General features: G+C 34.4%; 1 protein-coding gene across 1 annotated transcript in view; it reads left to right on the forward strand.

Annotated features, from left to right (window-relative positions):
• LOC115890493 overlaps positions 1-16,465 on the forward strand; it is a gene marked incomplete at its 5' end in the record, with an annotated part of 17,188 nt that extends 723 nt beyond the window's left edge. Inside the window, one exon of the mRNA XM_030910736.1 lies at positions 16,225-16,465. Coding sequence (XP_030766596.1) covers positions 16,225-16,465 — 241 coding nt within the window. The remainder of the gene's footprint in view (positions 1-16,224) is intronic.
• Positions 16,466-17,524: the final 1,059 nt, after the last annotated feature.

A 17,524-nucleotide genomic window follows, 5' to 3' on the forward strand; every position in this document is an offset into this window, starting at 1 on the left:
TTGAGAGATCGAGTAAGAAATGAAGAGATACGCCGATGTACGGGAGTGGATGACATTATCCAGCGAATCACAAAACAAAAGTGGAGATGGGCTGGACACATTGCTAGAATGGCAAACGGGAGATGGACCAAAAGACTTATAGAGTGGAGACCAAGAGCCGACAAGCGTAGCCAAGGCAGACCTCCCACCCTATGGACCGACGACCTGAAACGAATAACAACTAACTGGATTGCAACAGCGAAAAACCGCGAAAACTGGAGACGTTTGGAGGAGGCCTATGTTCAACTATGGACGTGAAAGGGGGCTGCGTGATGATGATGATGATGAATATTCCTCAGTGCGGAACTCAGAACTCGAATGGCCAGATGCTATATCTTCTCTGTGTTACTCTATGGATGTGAGAGCTGAACACTAAATTTACAGACCGAAAAGAGAGAAGAAGCTTTCGAAATGTATATGTACAGACGGATGCTGCGAATCTCATGGGTACAAAGGATCATCAACGATGAAGTACTCTAGAGATGCTGAACACACAATTAAGGAAAGAAAAATGCAATACCTGGGTCATGTGATGAGAGGTGATAGATACGAGATACTACGCCTCATAATAGAGGGTGCAAGGGAAAAGATCAGTAGGAAGACGCCAGAACTAATGGCTAAAAGATTTAAGGAAATGGTATGAACGCTCGTATGTGGAAATCTTCCGGGCTGCAGTTCCCAGAGCCACAATTGCCATTTGGATCGCCAACCTTCGGCAGGAGATGGCCGGGCGTGATAAGAAGAACAATATTGATACAACAACAACAACAAACAAACAACAAACAAACAACAAGCAACGCTTTATTGTACAAAAAGCCAAAACAGCTTCATGGACAAAGCACTCACAAAACAAACAAAAGCACAAAAAAATACAAACAACAAAAAATACACAATACAAATAATACAATTCAAAAAAATTTAAGTCATTAAAATTACAAAAAGAATATACATGGACAATTGCAGAACAGTACGCAGTAAATAGATATCATTTTAGAGTTATAAAATATTAAATACTTGACCTTTGACCAGTGTGTGAGATGAGAAATTCAAAATTGTTCATAATTAAACATCAACAAAAAGGTCGTTTATCGCATATAGGACTCTCTCCAGTAAGTATGATTCTAGAGCTTTGCGAAATGCGGGAAAGAATGAAAGCGACTTGATATTCAAAGGCAGATGATTGTACATTTTTTGGCATTGTACAGTATTGAACCTTTAACTAGTTCTGAGCTCGGGGTTCGCAGATAAAGATCGTGCTCCGCATTCCTAAGTGGATAGTTATGAAATAGCCTTTCGGGAATAGCAGATATGTGCTTGCGGATTAAGCAAACGGATTCAAAAATGAATAAAGAAGGAAGAGTCAGTATTTTAAAATTTTTAAAGAAATTCTGGCAGTGAGTTCTACTGTTCAGTCCCAATAAATATCGAACTGCTCTCTTCTGAAGTCTGAAAATACGATCAAACTTTGTTGCGCAGCAAGTACCCCAGAATGGAAGGGCATAACGAAGATGGACTCAAAAAGGGCATAATAGGCTATTCTAGAGGTTGAGAAGTTAAGTTCCTTAGAAATTGATCTTAGCGCAAAACAGGCAGCGCTTAGTTTCTTAGAGCTTCGATGTGAAAGTCCCATTTTAACGAGTTGTCTACAACAAATCCTAAGAATTTCACAGAGTCCACGAGGTCAATAGTGGTGTTATTAAGTACAAAAGGTTGTATAGTACTTTTATATGACAAAACTTTAGATTTTGATGGGTTGAGGCATAGGAGATTAGAATCGCACCAAGATTGAATAGTGGATATAGTATCATATGTAACATCTGGGCCGCTCCAAGTGAAACTAGTATCGTCCGCAAAGAGGCAGATTTTACCGCTAATGTCTAGATTTGCAATGTCATTGATAAACACCAGAAACAAAATAGGGCCAAGTACTGAACCCTGAGGGACACCACATTCTATAGGCTTACAAGAAGACATAGATGTATCAATCCTCACAAGCTGCCTTCTGTTGCCAAGATATGACTTAACCCATTCGAGCGCAATCAACAATCACTCCAAATGTTGATAAGTAATTGATTAAAAGATAACTAAAATAACTTACTCGGTTTTCCATGTGATTTCACAACTTTTGTAGTGCAAGACTTACCATTTTTATACATTATATGTGTTTCTGATTGGATTTCTTATTCTCTCGTCGCTCTAAAGCGTTAACCTCTGCCGTTTTTCGATAGTTGGCTGAAACTAATTAACGGACACAACAATTTGGATCGGCAGAGGTGTGAAACAAAGGGCCGACGATGGCTAGCCTCGGGCCATGCGGGCAGATTTGAAAGAAATAAGGACAGAGAGAGGAGATATGGTAGAGAAGGATGGGAGCTTGATGAAATATTAAGAGCGAATTGGGCTTCAATGGGAACCAAAATGGTGTTGATCGGTACCTTTAAAGTGGAAGAGGAGGATTGAAATAATTGTCTAAGACAGATTAAGATGAGATAGGTATAGGAATGTAATTATTACCTATATTTTAATATCAAAAATATTAAATATTACGTTAAAAAACGTAATTGGTTAAATCTAGGCGAATTTGTTATACAGGCTTGCAAATTATAAGTTTTGGGTTCGTTGAAGGACTATTAGAGCTACAATTTAAAAATATTTTTACAAGATACAGAGTGTCTCAAATAAATAAAAAATATCAAAGTTTTATTTTTTTTTAAATGGAGCGCCCTGTATATTATTACATTTTTAGTTCCTGCGATTAAAATAACAGTAAATTTGATTAAGGTTTACCGCATTTTAATCTTACAGCTTTTGAAATATTTAGGTTTTTGTCAAAATACAGTAATAATTTTAATGCTTCATTTCTCCAGGCGTATTTAAATTTTTAAAACCAGATATTGTACTGAAGTATTTCTATTTACTAAATCTTCTGTTGCAATAATACAAATTATACTACCTTATACAGAGTGTCTAAAAATTTATTTTAAATAATTACTAGCTTTAAACGACAATAACTTGTTTAATTTAAATGGAACACCCTGTACATTTTATGAGAATCAGATGCACAATTTAACTGTCTATCAAATTGTATTATATAATTTTTTACCTATCTTTTCAAGTTTTCCTAGAAAATGCATTTTCTTATAATTATTTAGACCACATTTATCAATGTACCCATGGAATATTGACATTTTAGATTATTTTTAAAGATGTAACAAATTTTTTAAAGAGTACAGATACTAATATCACAGATAACACATAATGTGTTATCTGTGCTAATATTGTCGATATAAAAAAATATTTGTTAAAGAGAACCAATTAATATGTTCCAGTATTCAAACTACATTAATTGACTGTTGGCGTTGATTAATAATAATTGCTCCAAATACTAAAAAACTGAATTTTGTGTGTGTATTAGGCCTTGTATATGGTATTAGATAGTGTGATAAAAAGTAACACCTTAAAAAATGTATTTCATTTTGTGACGAAAGCTTTTTTTAATGACGAATAATTTATAACAGAGACGTTCATTTTTATAACTTATTATTATATTGATTTCTGATTCAAATCCACATTTATTTAGAATAATTTATTAACTAACACAATTAAGTATGTAATTAATTAATATTTGAGCGGAAATAATGGTGGTATATTTAATTAATGGTATACTCTTTTATAAAAATTTAAATAGTTTTTTTTTTGTATACAAATCGGCTAGTAATATTATCGTTTTTAGCACCTGTACATTTTGTACATTTGTTGCTTTAAAAACAATCTAAAATGTCAATATTCCATAGGTATATTGTATATTGATAAATGAGATTTAAATTATAAGAAAATGCATTTTCTACGAAAACTTGAAGGGATAGGTAAAAAATGGTATAATAAAATTTAATAGGCAATTAAATTGTGCATCTGATTCTTCTAAAATATACAGGGTGTTCTATTTAAATTAAACAAGTTATGGTTGCTTGTTAAAAATTATTTAACCAAATTTTTAGACACTCTGTATGAGGTGAGGATGAGGTAGTATTATTTTATTATTGCAACACACAACTGACAACAAACTTAAGTAAATATTTAGTATTAAAACTTTGATACCCTTTGAGAAATGAAGCCTTAAATTTAACTGGAATTTCACAAAACAAAAATATTTCAAAACGGTAAGGTTTAAGCATGATAAACCTAATCAAATTCTACCTTATTTCAATCGTAGAATCAAAAATAGAGTAATATACACAGGATGTTCCATTTAAAAAAATACAACTATATTATTTTTAATTATTTTAGACACCTGTATCCTGTAAAATTATTTTTAAATTGTAGCTCTAATAGTCATTCAATGAAGCCATAACTTACAATTTGCAAAAATTGAATCGTATGTGGTAAACAACCCTGTATAAAATTGCTTAAATTGGGGTCACAAAAAATCCTCCAACCTTCCTTATACCAATTTCTAGACTTTAAACCCTTCATCCCTTTCCAAACTACCCCCTTCCACTTCATTAAAACCCGCTGATCGTGTTCGAATTAGCTTAAGGAACGGTCGTAACTCAGTCAAGTTAACTGAAGGATAGACAGACGGACAACGCGGAAAGAGAGGGTTAACTAACTGGAGATTTATCGCCTTGACGTGGAACAGGCGGGGGTAGCGCGGGGGAGTAGACGGTGTTAAATTCCCTGTCCTTTTCTTACCCTTGGCGGTTGTGGGATTCCCCCTGGGGAGTTGATGAGGAGGAAGTGTTTGGTATTGTTTATCCCGGCGGAGAAGAATAATTAATGGCTAATTTGTCTGATCGGATTGATTTAGTGAGGAGGAGAGTAGAGTTGGTGGTGGTATTGTCGCGTTTATTTGGGGGGTGCGTTGTTTTGAAGCTATTTTACTAGCTTACATACAATAAATTACAATATAATTATTATAGAAGCAGCATACCTAATATAAGTCGGTTCAGAACGTTCTACGACGTTTTCCGACACCTTACCTCCACTCTTGTCTATTTAGCCAGAGATCAACAGGGTATTATCATTTCTAGTTTTATCCACACCTCTCCAGCTTGTCACCGTGGCCTCCTCCTCATTTCTGCCTCAAGGGTGTCTACAGTGTAAATTTGTTTTGGTGGCCCTGTGATCGTGGCATTCGTTGCACATGATATAAGTTGTTTTGTTCTTGTATCGTCCACAATTGTGTGGTTCTGCTCCCATAATATCTCTTGCTGTCGTTGGTTATTTTTTTCTTTTCGATTTTCCAGCAGACCTCCTCCAGTAATCCATTCAGTCGCTAATAGCATGTTCCCTGTTCTGCTTTTCAACTGCCATACTTCGCTTCCAAGTTATTATGCTTTTCACTACCTTATTATATATGTTCTTCTTATTAGCTTTAGAGATTCTTTGATCCCAAAGTACACCATACAACATATAGATATTGTCCTCCTGCCTTGCATTATTAGATCTTTTATACCCTCATCAAGTTTTCCATCGTTAGTTATTTTTAATCCAAGATATTTATATTTGTCACAGTTTTTTATCACGCTTCCATCCTCTAAGACTATGTTCTTTTGTGGCCCCCCTACAATCATGATATAGTCAAGATATCTAATACGATCAATATAAATGTATCGCTGATAAGTAATTCATTAAACAATAATTCATAACAAAGTTTTGTTGAATAGGTGCTTCCATAGACACTAACTAACATAACTGACTTGATTTTACATGAGATCATACAACTTTTTGTTGTAACATGAGATCTTGCAAACGAATAATAGTAATCGAAATTATAAAACGAAAACAACAAACATATGTTGTGATCAGAACCGATCGATACAGCTGACTGAAAATTTAACGTGGGACATTCAAAATCAAGATATAGAAATCTATACCAATAACAGCTACACATTTTAACTTTTAATACTACCTATTTTCCTTTAATGAATGATGCTTTCCTTTATACATAAGTGTATAAGTGCAGTATTTTAAGAGGTGATAGATCTAGCCAAAGAAACATATTTCTCTCTTTACCAAAACTGGTTACAGGGGAGTTAAAAGTGCCCTGAGTTGCTTCGAGAAAGTGGCTGGCAATAATGACTGTGCTCGGATTTTGACAGACACTTCTAATTTAAATCTATATTCAGAAACAAAAATCTAATCCCTATCCCCATTGTTTAAGCCAATCTCTCTATCCCCATTTATCAAATGTAGCGCGCCAAAGTGTGAAATTCGAACGGGTCGGCCGACTGTCTGTCTGCCGTTGCCTTGTCGAGCCCATTAAATCGGGCCGATCGCGTTTTGAATTTGCCGCTCAAACGAGCAAAGAACGGTCGTAATTCACGACAGAAGTCAAACTTAAACACCCCGGTTGAAGCAGGGGAGGGCTGAGCTCACTAACCCTCGAACGGGAGATTTATAGCGCGTCCGTATGTATGTGTTAGGGTTTGTGTGCGTGTGTGTTGGTAGGAATTGAGATAATAATCAAATTCAATGTTAGGAATTATAATATGTGGTATAGTCTGTGTCAGAGAGAACACTAATAACTAAAGTGAGAGAGACCGATCAACGTTAATTTTGAAGACTGTGTTAGTGGCGCGGCCTTTGGCGTCTAACCCGAACTATGAGCGCATTTTCGATATAGTAGGTTGTGATTCATACACTGTATATACTGGCGCCAAAAATTTAAAATTTGTATATTTGAACCGAATTTTAATTTTCAAGTTTATAATAAGAAATCTTCGTGGTTTTTTTAGATTGGGCCTTGTTGGACAACGAAATTTATTTAGACTTTAAAGCATTAAACCTATAAATAAAAATAATTGTGTAGGAACATAATAATTCTATTTAACTCATACTCCTTGTCATACTCTAACTCAAGGCTGCAATCTTCGATATCTTTTTTATCTAACTTGGTCGGGAGTGAACAGGGAAACACGGTTGGGAGCTCGCACAAAGTATCAGTAGGTATCCCGTAGGTATTCAATGTTTTTGATAGTCTTATTCTATAACAAGAACCTAGCAGTTGAAGAAAATAATTTGTATTACTGGAAATAATACCAGGTATAATAACTAGTCGTTCCATAGGTATCAGGAAAGAATGTGATGTTTTAAATTAAAAAAAATTAAATTAGTAAATTACTTAATTTAATTAAAACAAAAAAAAAAAAAAAAAAAATATGTTAAAATAATTACCGAGATAAAACTTACCTTTAAAGAAAACGTTTTGTCTGGATCTCAACCACAAACAAAAATTACAAAATGCCGAATAATCGTAGAATCTTGAAAATAATCATTGACAATAATCTTCTCTTCTGACAAGCTAAAAAAACAGGCACATCCAGTCAAAAACAATTTATTAATTCGATTTGCTCCGATTATCAACAGACTTTAGTTATCTCCTTCTAGAACTAAGAAATAGAAAAAGCTACCGACAATCTAATTAATCCTGTCAAATGTTTAACTTGCAAAGTTGAAAACTTCCTTTTTGACCGCCTAAACGCTATACGTGTCTGGGATGCGCGGTGACAAAATAATCTTGTCTACGAAATGCCCCTATTCCACAAGCCCTCCCACTTTAGTTATTTGTTTCTCTCTCGTCTGTGTCAATGATAGAATTCTGACAGTTACAGTTGGTATTCGTCAATACTTTAATTCAAAGGTAAATTATTTTCACTGTCAAATTTTGGATTGGATTGTTTTATAATACTTACTTTGAACGTGGCAGACAATGATTCAGTACGCAAACTGAAATACCTCTGGCTTCCATTGTCTCTTATTTATTTTTGATTAACACAACCTTTCTCTCAGCCAGAAGGATCAATCACTGACCGTTATCACGTGTAAACTAATCTAATTTCTAAAACTACTTTTACCTTTTTTACTAGTCAGGCATTCACTCATGAAGAAGTCGGGTGCAGTCAACTGTGAGATTGTCCACCAGATTTTCAAATTTGATTTGATTCCAAACACACGTACTTTGAGTAAGGCTTGATTAAGGTTTGCAGAGCTACAAAACCATATAAATTATACAAGGTGTCCCAATTTGACGTGCATTAGAGGTTTCTAGAGAACTACATCTAGTTCTGAGATTTTTTGCACATGATAGTTTCACAATGAGATGTATCGATTAAAAATATTTTCAATATGGCGGAACTTCCGAAAATACCGGAAGTTGACAGCAACTAACACTATTTTAAATGGGTGCCCCAATTTTTTATTACATACTTATATTCTCTGTACTATATTCTATACTTATATTCTGTAAAATTTTTGAACGAAAAAAACTAGGCAAAAATATCTGTATAGCCTAAACAAATCAAATTTGAAGTGATTACCACAGCCACTGTGCCATAAAGAGAGAAACATGTGGCTTCATCTATATCAAAAACTAAATTGTTCGAATGTCATATAATAATGGTCCTGTGTCCCAGCTGTCATAGAATTTGGCAATGAAAAAATTACCATAAATCATTTTTTTCAAGAATACGACCCACTTTTTTATTTCACTAGTGAAAAGGCATCGTTTTTAAATTATTTAAGATTTTTGTTGAAAAATAAAAAAATATTTTTTCTTTATTTTAACCAGTAGCCTATGACTTTAAACGTCAAGTGATGTAAAACAATAGATCTGGTCATGTCATATTGTGACGCTTTTTTCAAAAAGCAGCATCATTTCAGAGCCAACTTTGCGCTGTTTTTTTTCGATCATACGGAATATTATTAATATCAACTATTAGATATCAAGAAAGAGCGAAAATACGAGATATATTTTTTAAATATATTTTTTGAAACTCTTAAGGCAGGCAGTATTTATAATATAGGAAATTCAAATAATTGGTTTTCTGCCAGATGGAAATAAATTGTCCGACCGTTTGACACTTAATGTCAAAGGCTAGATAAAATCTTAAATAACTTGACAATTTCATTTAGGTGTAGAAGACATAACATAGTTAAAGAGTAAAGAATTGCAAAACCGCTTTCATTAGTGAAATAAAAAAATTGGGTTTTCATGTGAAAAAATGATTTATGATAATTTTTTATTCGCTCAATTCCATGACAGCTACCACCATGATTATATGACATTTGACAATTTAATTTTTGAAATAGATAGCTACACATCTTCTCTTTATGTCACAGTGGCTGTGCTAATCACTAAATTTGACATTTAGGCTATACTATTTTTTGACAGGTAGTTTTTTCGTCCAAAATTTTAAATATTTTTTCTCAAAGCAGTTGAGTGTTAGGTATAGAGTGTTAACATCAGTATTCATAGAATTTTACAGAGAGATTTGGTATGTAATAAAAAAATGGGGGCACCATTTACCCAAAATAAGAGAGTTGCTGTCAATATTGAAAATATTTTTAATAGATAGATCTCGTTGTAAAACAATGATGTAAAAAATCTCCGAATCTAGATATTGTGGTTCTCTAGAAGCTTCTAATGCACACGCTCAGCCTGGGATACCCTGGCATATCGCTGTAATCACAAAACTTCAATCTATTTCCGTATTGTAACGGAATTTTAAGTTGTCTTTATTTTCGAAAATTTAGTCCAAACATAAGAAATATTTTGGTGATGTTTGACCACCAAAATCTTAAAAATAAAAAAATGTCAAAATGTGCTACAATACGGATATAGTATAATCCTTTATCTTTAATTTCCTTCTTCATTTGTGTAAAAATACCTAGCCAGTTTTACATAAAACACGATAAATGCCGAGCAACATTGTTACATTTTCGGACTAGTGAAATGGACTCTTAACTTTGTCCAGTAAGATTTGTCTATTTATATTATTTGCCTGCCCTGCTTATTCTAAAAAACGGCAATAACTCTCTGTATATTATCTATATCGAAAACTCCAAAAACGAGCCGGAAAATCGAATGGAAATCCTCGCCGACTTAAACCCCGTAACGAATCTATTAGCGTCCCATCCCATAAGCAGCACGCGTCCGCCCCGAAATCGAGTAATTTCGCCACCGAAACGGGGGAGGCTTTATCTGTTTCGCACCCCCGAGACTTGTACTCGCTCTCTATTACCCTGCCCTCCCCCAAAAACATCCCTCGCAGGTCCAGACGCGGAACAAATGCAAAATAAAACAGAATTACCTGCATTGCATGGCACGGTTTCCGATCTCCCCTGAGGACGGTGGTGAGATTATTCGACGTTTCGGGAGTGAGTTCCCACGGACGTCATCGTGGTCACGGCGATGCGATGAGAATAATAAGTGATTCCATGCTTTGAGTTTTATAAAAAAAATTGTGTGTGTACTGTGTGCCCATATTGAAGTGAAACTTCTTTCTTCAATTCAGGGATTTGAAGGATATACACAGAATTGAGTCTTAAATAAGTGCAAATATTTTCCAGGGCTGGTAGATCTCGATAAAAAGAAACAATTTCTCTTTACCATTTTCAGATAAGTCAAAGTAACCGAGTTATTTAAGTTTGAAAATTAAAAGAAAAAAAATTTTTTTGAAAAATTTTTGAAACTGCGGATTTTTTCTGTAATTAGAAAATTTGCGGTGAACAGGCAGTTCTAAAGTTTTTAAAAAAATATACAGGGAAATTTAATAGAAAATGCACATTTTAACATCTTTTTTTTGCGAAAAAACCTCATAGACGTGTTTCTGGGATCAAAAATATACCAGCCCTATGAAAATATTTGCACTTATTTTAAGACTCACCCTGTACATTTTTGTGAATACTTTTATAAACTTCAAAAAAAAAAATAGAGTTATTACAAAACCGTATACTATTCTAGCTTAATAATTTTATAATGTTTTTTTTTGATTTTTATTAAAAACGAAAAATCACTCGACCGGATAGCCTGACAGCTGTGGCAATTAAACCAAAATACTACCACACCTATATCTCTGACTACTACTATATTATTCATGTTGGGGATTTATTTTTAAATTAATGTTAATCGTTAGGCAACCAGTATTTCTTTTGCATAATCACAATTGCCACTCTAAATCGCTGTCTTTTATAGATAGATGCATCTGTCGAAAGACAGCATATGTCACTTGTCTCGTCATTATTCAATTCATTATTCGAATTCTCAGAATGTTGTTAAAAAAGTTTCATCTTAAAATAAAATGTTAATCAATCACAATTGTTTATCTCCATCATTTACCGGATTAATAATACCGAAATTACAGCTCAATTCAGGGTCGAGCCGTGCCGGGGGTGCAAAGATTGCATAGCTTTGGGCAGCACCAACACACAGAGCGGCAAAATAACCATCACTCAATTTTTTTATGATATTATCAAGAATAAAAAAGCCACCTTGCAAAATGCAAAAAATTTTCTAAAAATCACGACCTATTTAAGATCCAATATGAGTCAAATCAGGCTTTCAAATTTAGCAATAATTATAAGTATTGAAGAAGATATTTCTAACAACTTGGATGTAGGCGACTTGATTAGGGAATTTGCTACTTAAAAACCGAGAAAAGTAGATTTTAGTATTTAAACCCGTTTAATTATTTTTGTGTTTTTTTCCTGAATGTAATTTTATTTTATTCTTTTATGTATTTGTTAATAAATACTTTGTTATTCTAATATAAAATTTGTTTATTGAGAATGATAAATTATGAACTCCTTCCATTACCGACAACCTAATTTTTTACATTAATAGGGGTGGCAAATTTAATTCTTGCATCCGGGCGGCAGATACCCTAGGCTCGGCTCTGGCTCAATTACAAAACAATTCATTATTCATAGTGATTTACAGTAATTTTATTAAATTATACAGACTATTCTCGTTGTTTATATTAGTTTGAAATAAATATGACAGTAAATTTCAATAAAAATACAATACTAACTCTAAATTCTAATTCTGAGCTGGCAAATGAGCTAGATGACCTTTATTCAGAAGCTACAAACCTATCGATGAAAATATGCATGAAATCAAAGTTGGTACAGTATCAAGTGTATTATAGTGATTTTTCTTAGCCGCGTATTGCGGAGATCGTTACCCAGTGTTGCCACAAGCTTATTTTTCTTCGGGGTAGATTATTACGAGATAGCCGCGTTAAATTGTTTTATAAAGGGGTAGATCTACCCCGAATGGGGTAGCTGTGGCAACACTGCCGCTATCACTTTTTTACTCACTAGCTCGCGCGTCACGACCGTCTCGCATGAGTCTCGCGGCCGTCATTCCAGGCCGTGTGTCACGTTTTCATGTTTTTTTTTAATTCTCTTTAAAACGGTATGGAAATTTTAAAAAGTATAAACGGAATTAACCATTTTAAAACAACGAAAAAATGATATGAAGAATACGTTTTTCTGAAAATGTCAACACTAAAAAATTTTTCCTCTTGTAAAGACAATCCGTGCCGTGGACATACTGTAGATGTTTCAGTTGTATTGTTTTTAAATATGAAGAGTTTGTAAAACTTGGAAAATAGATTGGTTATAATAATGGTTTATAATTCCGGAAACTCTCTATTTATTTATCTAGTAATGCTAGAACACTCTATTAATTTGAAAGTCGATTATAGAAAATAGTATGATTCATTGAGAAGCGATGTAAATATTTGCGATTAGGTAAAATTGTGATGTCAGAGGACAGGCTTAGCCTGCCGGCAAGTCAGCAGTAGGCGGGCCGGCCGGCTGTAAAGTAGTGTTGTGTTGTGTTTTGTCACAGAGCTGACATTTGGAGGTTGCGAGTCTTATGACTAAGGTTGCGAGTCTTTTGACTATTAGGATGCGAGTCTTTTGACTATTAGGATGCGAGTCTTTATGACTATTAAGGATGCGGGGATGCGAGTCTTTATGACTATTAAGGATGCGAGTCTTTTGACTACTACGATGCGAGTCTCTTTGCCTATTAAGGTCATGAGTCTTTTTGCTATTAGGGATGCCAATCTGTTTAGCGGCAGATTGCGTCCGGGGAAAGCCCCTATACTCATTACAGGTGACACCAGCTAGTTGTTGAAGATTATTAACCAATAGATCCGAATAATATTTGAATTAGATGGAAGATATGGAATGGGATATATTGAACAGAATGTCAGTGATGAAAGTGGCTAGGGGGCGGAGTACACCCGGGTGAGTTTTACTATTTAACTATCAATTTTATCCAGGTCAGTAAATGTTTGTTTTGTTATTTTCATGTACCATGAGAGCTTGCTTGCCAATGACCAATTAAATGGATATTTGAGGTGAATTTGCATTGTGAGACCCGGTTGAGTAAGCCCCAGAAATAAGCGATTTTACAAGTTAAAAATCATCCTGAATATTAACTCCTTTCGAATTGTTTTTTACGTGTAGGAGTTCCTTTACGTCGATTCGCCAAGGTACTGCCAATGGTACCGTCTCCGGAAGCTTGACAAATAGGATAATTTGCGTTTTAGAAAGACAAAAGGCGACGGGCATCAATATATTAGTACCACTCTGACTCCGCGACCGAAACTGGCCAATATCCAAATCAGTTATGGTAATTTTAATAAAAGTTACCTACTGCTCGAAGTTATTATATTTATCATTGGCGTAGTATTTTTGAATTGTATATTTGAAGCCAAACTTCTTACTAACACATATTAAATCGAAGGATATGAAGGAGTTGTTTGAAAAAGTAACATATAATGCTGTTTTAATATAAATATTATTTTCAATTTATTTCTGTAATCTGTACATTTTCTGTTTTCTCAATAATGCACAATACGTGTTTTGTTTGAATTTTTTAATCTATACTGTTATATAAAATCCTTAAGTGACTGACATACTGATTAATCACGATCCTGTTCAAGCCACTCAACGTAAGAAGCTCAATTTTTGGCATACAGGTTGATTTTAGAGATTGTAGAGGTTCGTAAAGAAGGATTTTTCGAAATTCCAGTTCCAGAGGGTGAAACCACCCCTCAAATATTATAATATTTTTTATTTAAAAACGGTCAACGGTTTCCGAAAAAACGCTAAACACGTATTATATTTTATTTTGTTTTTTACATATTTTAAGATTTTTTAAAAATTTATACAGGGTGTTTCGAAAAATCTGGTCATTGATTAATCACGATCCTGCCTAAAAGCGCTTGACGTAAAAGCTGATTTTTTTTAAATTTTTTTTTTTTTTCGATAAGAAGGGATTTCGATAAGAAGGGATTTTGAAACTCGAATTCTAAGGGGGTGAAACTATCCCTCAAATATTAAAATATTTTTATTTAAAAACCGGTGAGTTTTCGGAAAAACTCTTAAACGTATATTTTATTTTGTTGTTTTACATATTTAAATATTTTTTATAAGTTTATACAGGGGTGTTTCATAAAATATGACCATTGGTAAATTACGATTCTGCTTAAACTGCTTCACGTTTAAAGAAGCTGATTTTGTGACGGATTGACTGTGGGGTGTAGGGTTCGATAAAGGAGGGGTTTCTCGAATCTCAAATTCCAAGAGGGGTGAAAAACGCCTCAAATATTACAATATTTGTTATTTAAAAAACAGTTAGTCTTTCGGGAAAACTTTTGGACAAGCATAATTTATTTAGTATTTTTTACATATTTTGAAATATTTTAAAATCATACAGGATGTTTCAAAAAAGTTGGGCCATTTTCTTAACCACGATTCTGCTTAAACTGCTTGACGTAAAAAGCTTATTTTTGGCAATTTGGCAAACGGATTTTTTGAAAGTCAAATTCCAACTAGATGAAACTCATGCATTTCATTTGTTGAGAAAATATCGTAAAATTTACGAATGGTAAGTATTTGCAGCATTGCATTATATGGTTAGTATTCTAGGGTTAATATCGAGACAAAAAAAATAAAAAAAAATACGAACAATAAATGGAAAATCGGCAGGGCCGGCGACGCTGCGTTGGTCAAAGTTAAAGAAGTGTTTTTTGCCTGCGAATTTAACGGTCCGCGCTGCGTAAGAGAAGTGGACGGCGTTTACGACCGTTTAAGATACATGCCCCGGTCGCCGCAAAGGCCTTTTGTGGCCACTAAAATTTTAATTAAATTAAACAAAAAGCAGTCGACGAAAAAGAGCGACTTAATAAGAAAATTTGTTAAGTCGCTGCCGCGGCTGTTTGGTCAAAAAAGAAGTTAGTGCGTTATAGCGGTACGGTGGCTAAATAACACAGGTAATGGGCGAGTACGGTAAAAAATCGTATGGGAAGTTTCGGAGTTAAAATGAATGATATGATGAAGTAACTTAAAAAGAACATAAGAAAAAATCAGGCAAATAACCAAACAATATAATATAATATTAAGTCTCTTTTAAAGCCTGAATCGATTCTAAAGCCCTGGAGAGTATTAATACCATCCCAAATCAATTCTGATCCCAAATCATATAAACTCCTCCGCATAAAATTCCGCCATTCTAAAATTTTGACTAAGTTTCATGTTTCATAAGTTCTGAATTTGTAATCCTATTTTTTACATGATTATGTTAGTTTGTTGGCATTATTTTTATTATTTTAATGCTTTATACATTTCGGTTAGGTGTGTTTATTCCGGGGTAAATCAAAACTTCGTTTAGTGCAATAAATTCAAAACACCTTGTGGCGTGGATAAAAAAAAACACTTTCCTGCAATCTTAGATACATTTCTAACATTTTTTTTTATTATAATATACATTATCTATTATCTCCATTCTTTTATGAGCTACGTTTTGAATAAAATACTGATATTTTTACAATCTTGAATTTGTTGAAAATGGAACTCTCAATGCTCACCGTTATATTGAGAATATCCTCCTGAAAGTTGTCGTTCCATTTGCTCCTTTCATTGGAAATCAGTTTATACTGTTACATGATAATGCCAGGCCCCACGTTGCGCAGGGTAACGAGTTAGGAGTACGAGTAGTAAACGAGTACCTGGATGAGGTTGGACTACGAAGATTGGAATGGCCTCCTTGTAGTCCCGACTTCAATCCAATCGAACATTTGTGCGGTGAACTTAAAAGAACTGTTCGTCGTAGTTCTATTTCACCACAAAGTTTACAAGAGCTGTTTACATGGCTACTGTTTACTGATTACTTATATAAAGTTATTGTGCATTTCTTTTTGTTTACGACGCTTTCCGGAAATACCGAACAACCTGAAAAAGCCACTCACGGATAGTTTTTTATTAAAATGTGATTAAACAAATACTTCAATCTTTCTGAACGGCTGGCATTAACGGAGATTCCTTTGTTAATGCTAGCCTTAGTTCTTGTAAATGGTTTTCTTGATCTATAGTTTGATTAAGCTATAGATCAAGAGAGATTGTGCCGTGGAGTTTAGATCAGTTTATAGAATCAGTTGTGCTGAATGATATCCAACAGAGGTTTGAGGACACAAGAGAAGTAATTTGGCGAGAAGACTATAAACCTATTTTGGATAAAGTTACCAGAATATGCTCTAGAGTTAAAGAAACTCTTCAAGAAACCCAACAAAATTTGAAAGTCGCCAGTATCCAGAAACCAGACCCAATAAAGAGATTAAAAGAACTCTAATTATTTTCTCCCCTAGGGTTCTCTCTGATTCTGAAGACCAAATTTTGGGCAAAGGACTCATCTTTTCCCTGAATCTTGAGAAGATACTCGCCCTAGACAGAAGCATTAAACGTGTCCCGTAATGACCCAAGCAAATTAATCAAAATTGGTATGTTGTTTAACCTATCGACTTGCGGCAGCGATATGGCGGCACGTCGTCGTCGAGAAAAAATAAAAATCTTTTTCTAAACGACATCGCGCAGCTAGTACTTTTGTAGCATCCACCGCATCGGCGTCGGTCTATTTGGATTTTTTGGCCGTTAAATCATTTGTTTTTTTTCTGCCATGTCACAAACATGGGATGATGACGTCGACGAACGTTTAGTAAATTGTGTACGTACATTTCTAGTTCTCTAAGAGATGAAAAGAAACTCATATAAGGTAGCCAAAGACAATGCATGGTAAAATATCTTGATGTATAAATCAGAATGTTTCTGAAAAGATTCAGGAACGTGAAGTAGTAGAGCTAAATTTTCTTCTTCTTCATCATAAAGCAAAAGAACCGCAGCAATATTTCGACGAATAGCGTTCATCTTAATAAACTGCACTTTTGCTTCAACGACTTGCTGAACTGAAGTGTCGCATGGTAGAAAACACATTTGTCGCAAACCCGCAATTTGCGTCGCCACAGTTTATCGCACGTCGTTATCGCATGTCGCAGTGTCGGAAAGTAAAACATCCTACCTTAAGAGACATGAACTGGATACAAATGAACTGATTGAAGGAAAGAACAGCGATTGAAAAAACCAAAAAGCACACATCCAACGCCACCCGGGAAGATTCACTCGCTGTTAGGGAGACGAAAGAACGATAACATCAAAATTGTTCCAGATCCAGACAAGATAATAAGACGGTAATATTGAAGATAGAGGAGTATGATAGGAAAATCGAAGAGACGCTGGATAAAGGCAAATATAGCTCGATATCCAGTCATCCTACTATAAATAATCAAAGGAAAAATCTGCAGAACTTTATATATTTAAAATTTGAGTCCTGATTATTTTAGAACATTAAGAAAAA

The sequence above is a fragment of the Sitophilus oryzae genome, unplaced genomic scaffold (assembly GCF_002938485.1).
Source record: "Sitophilus oryzae breed Bouriz unplaced genomic scaffold, Soryzae_2.0 scaffold_867_pilon_pilon, whole genome shotgun sequence".
Classification (NCBI taxonomy): Eukaryota; Metazoa; Arthropoda; class Insecta; order Coleoptera; family Curculionidae; genus Sitophilus; species Sitophilus oryzae.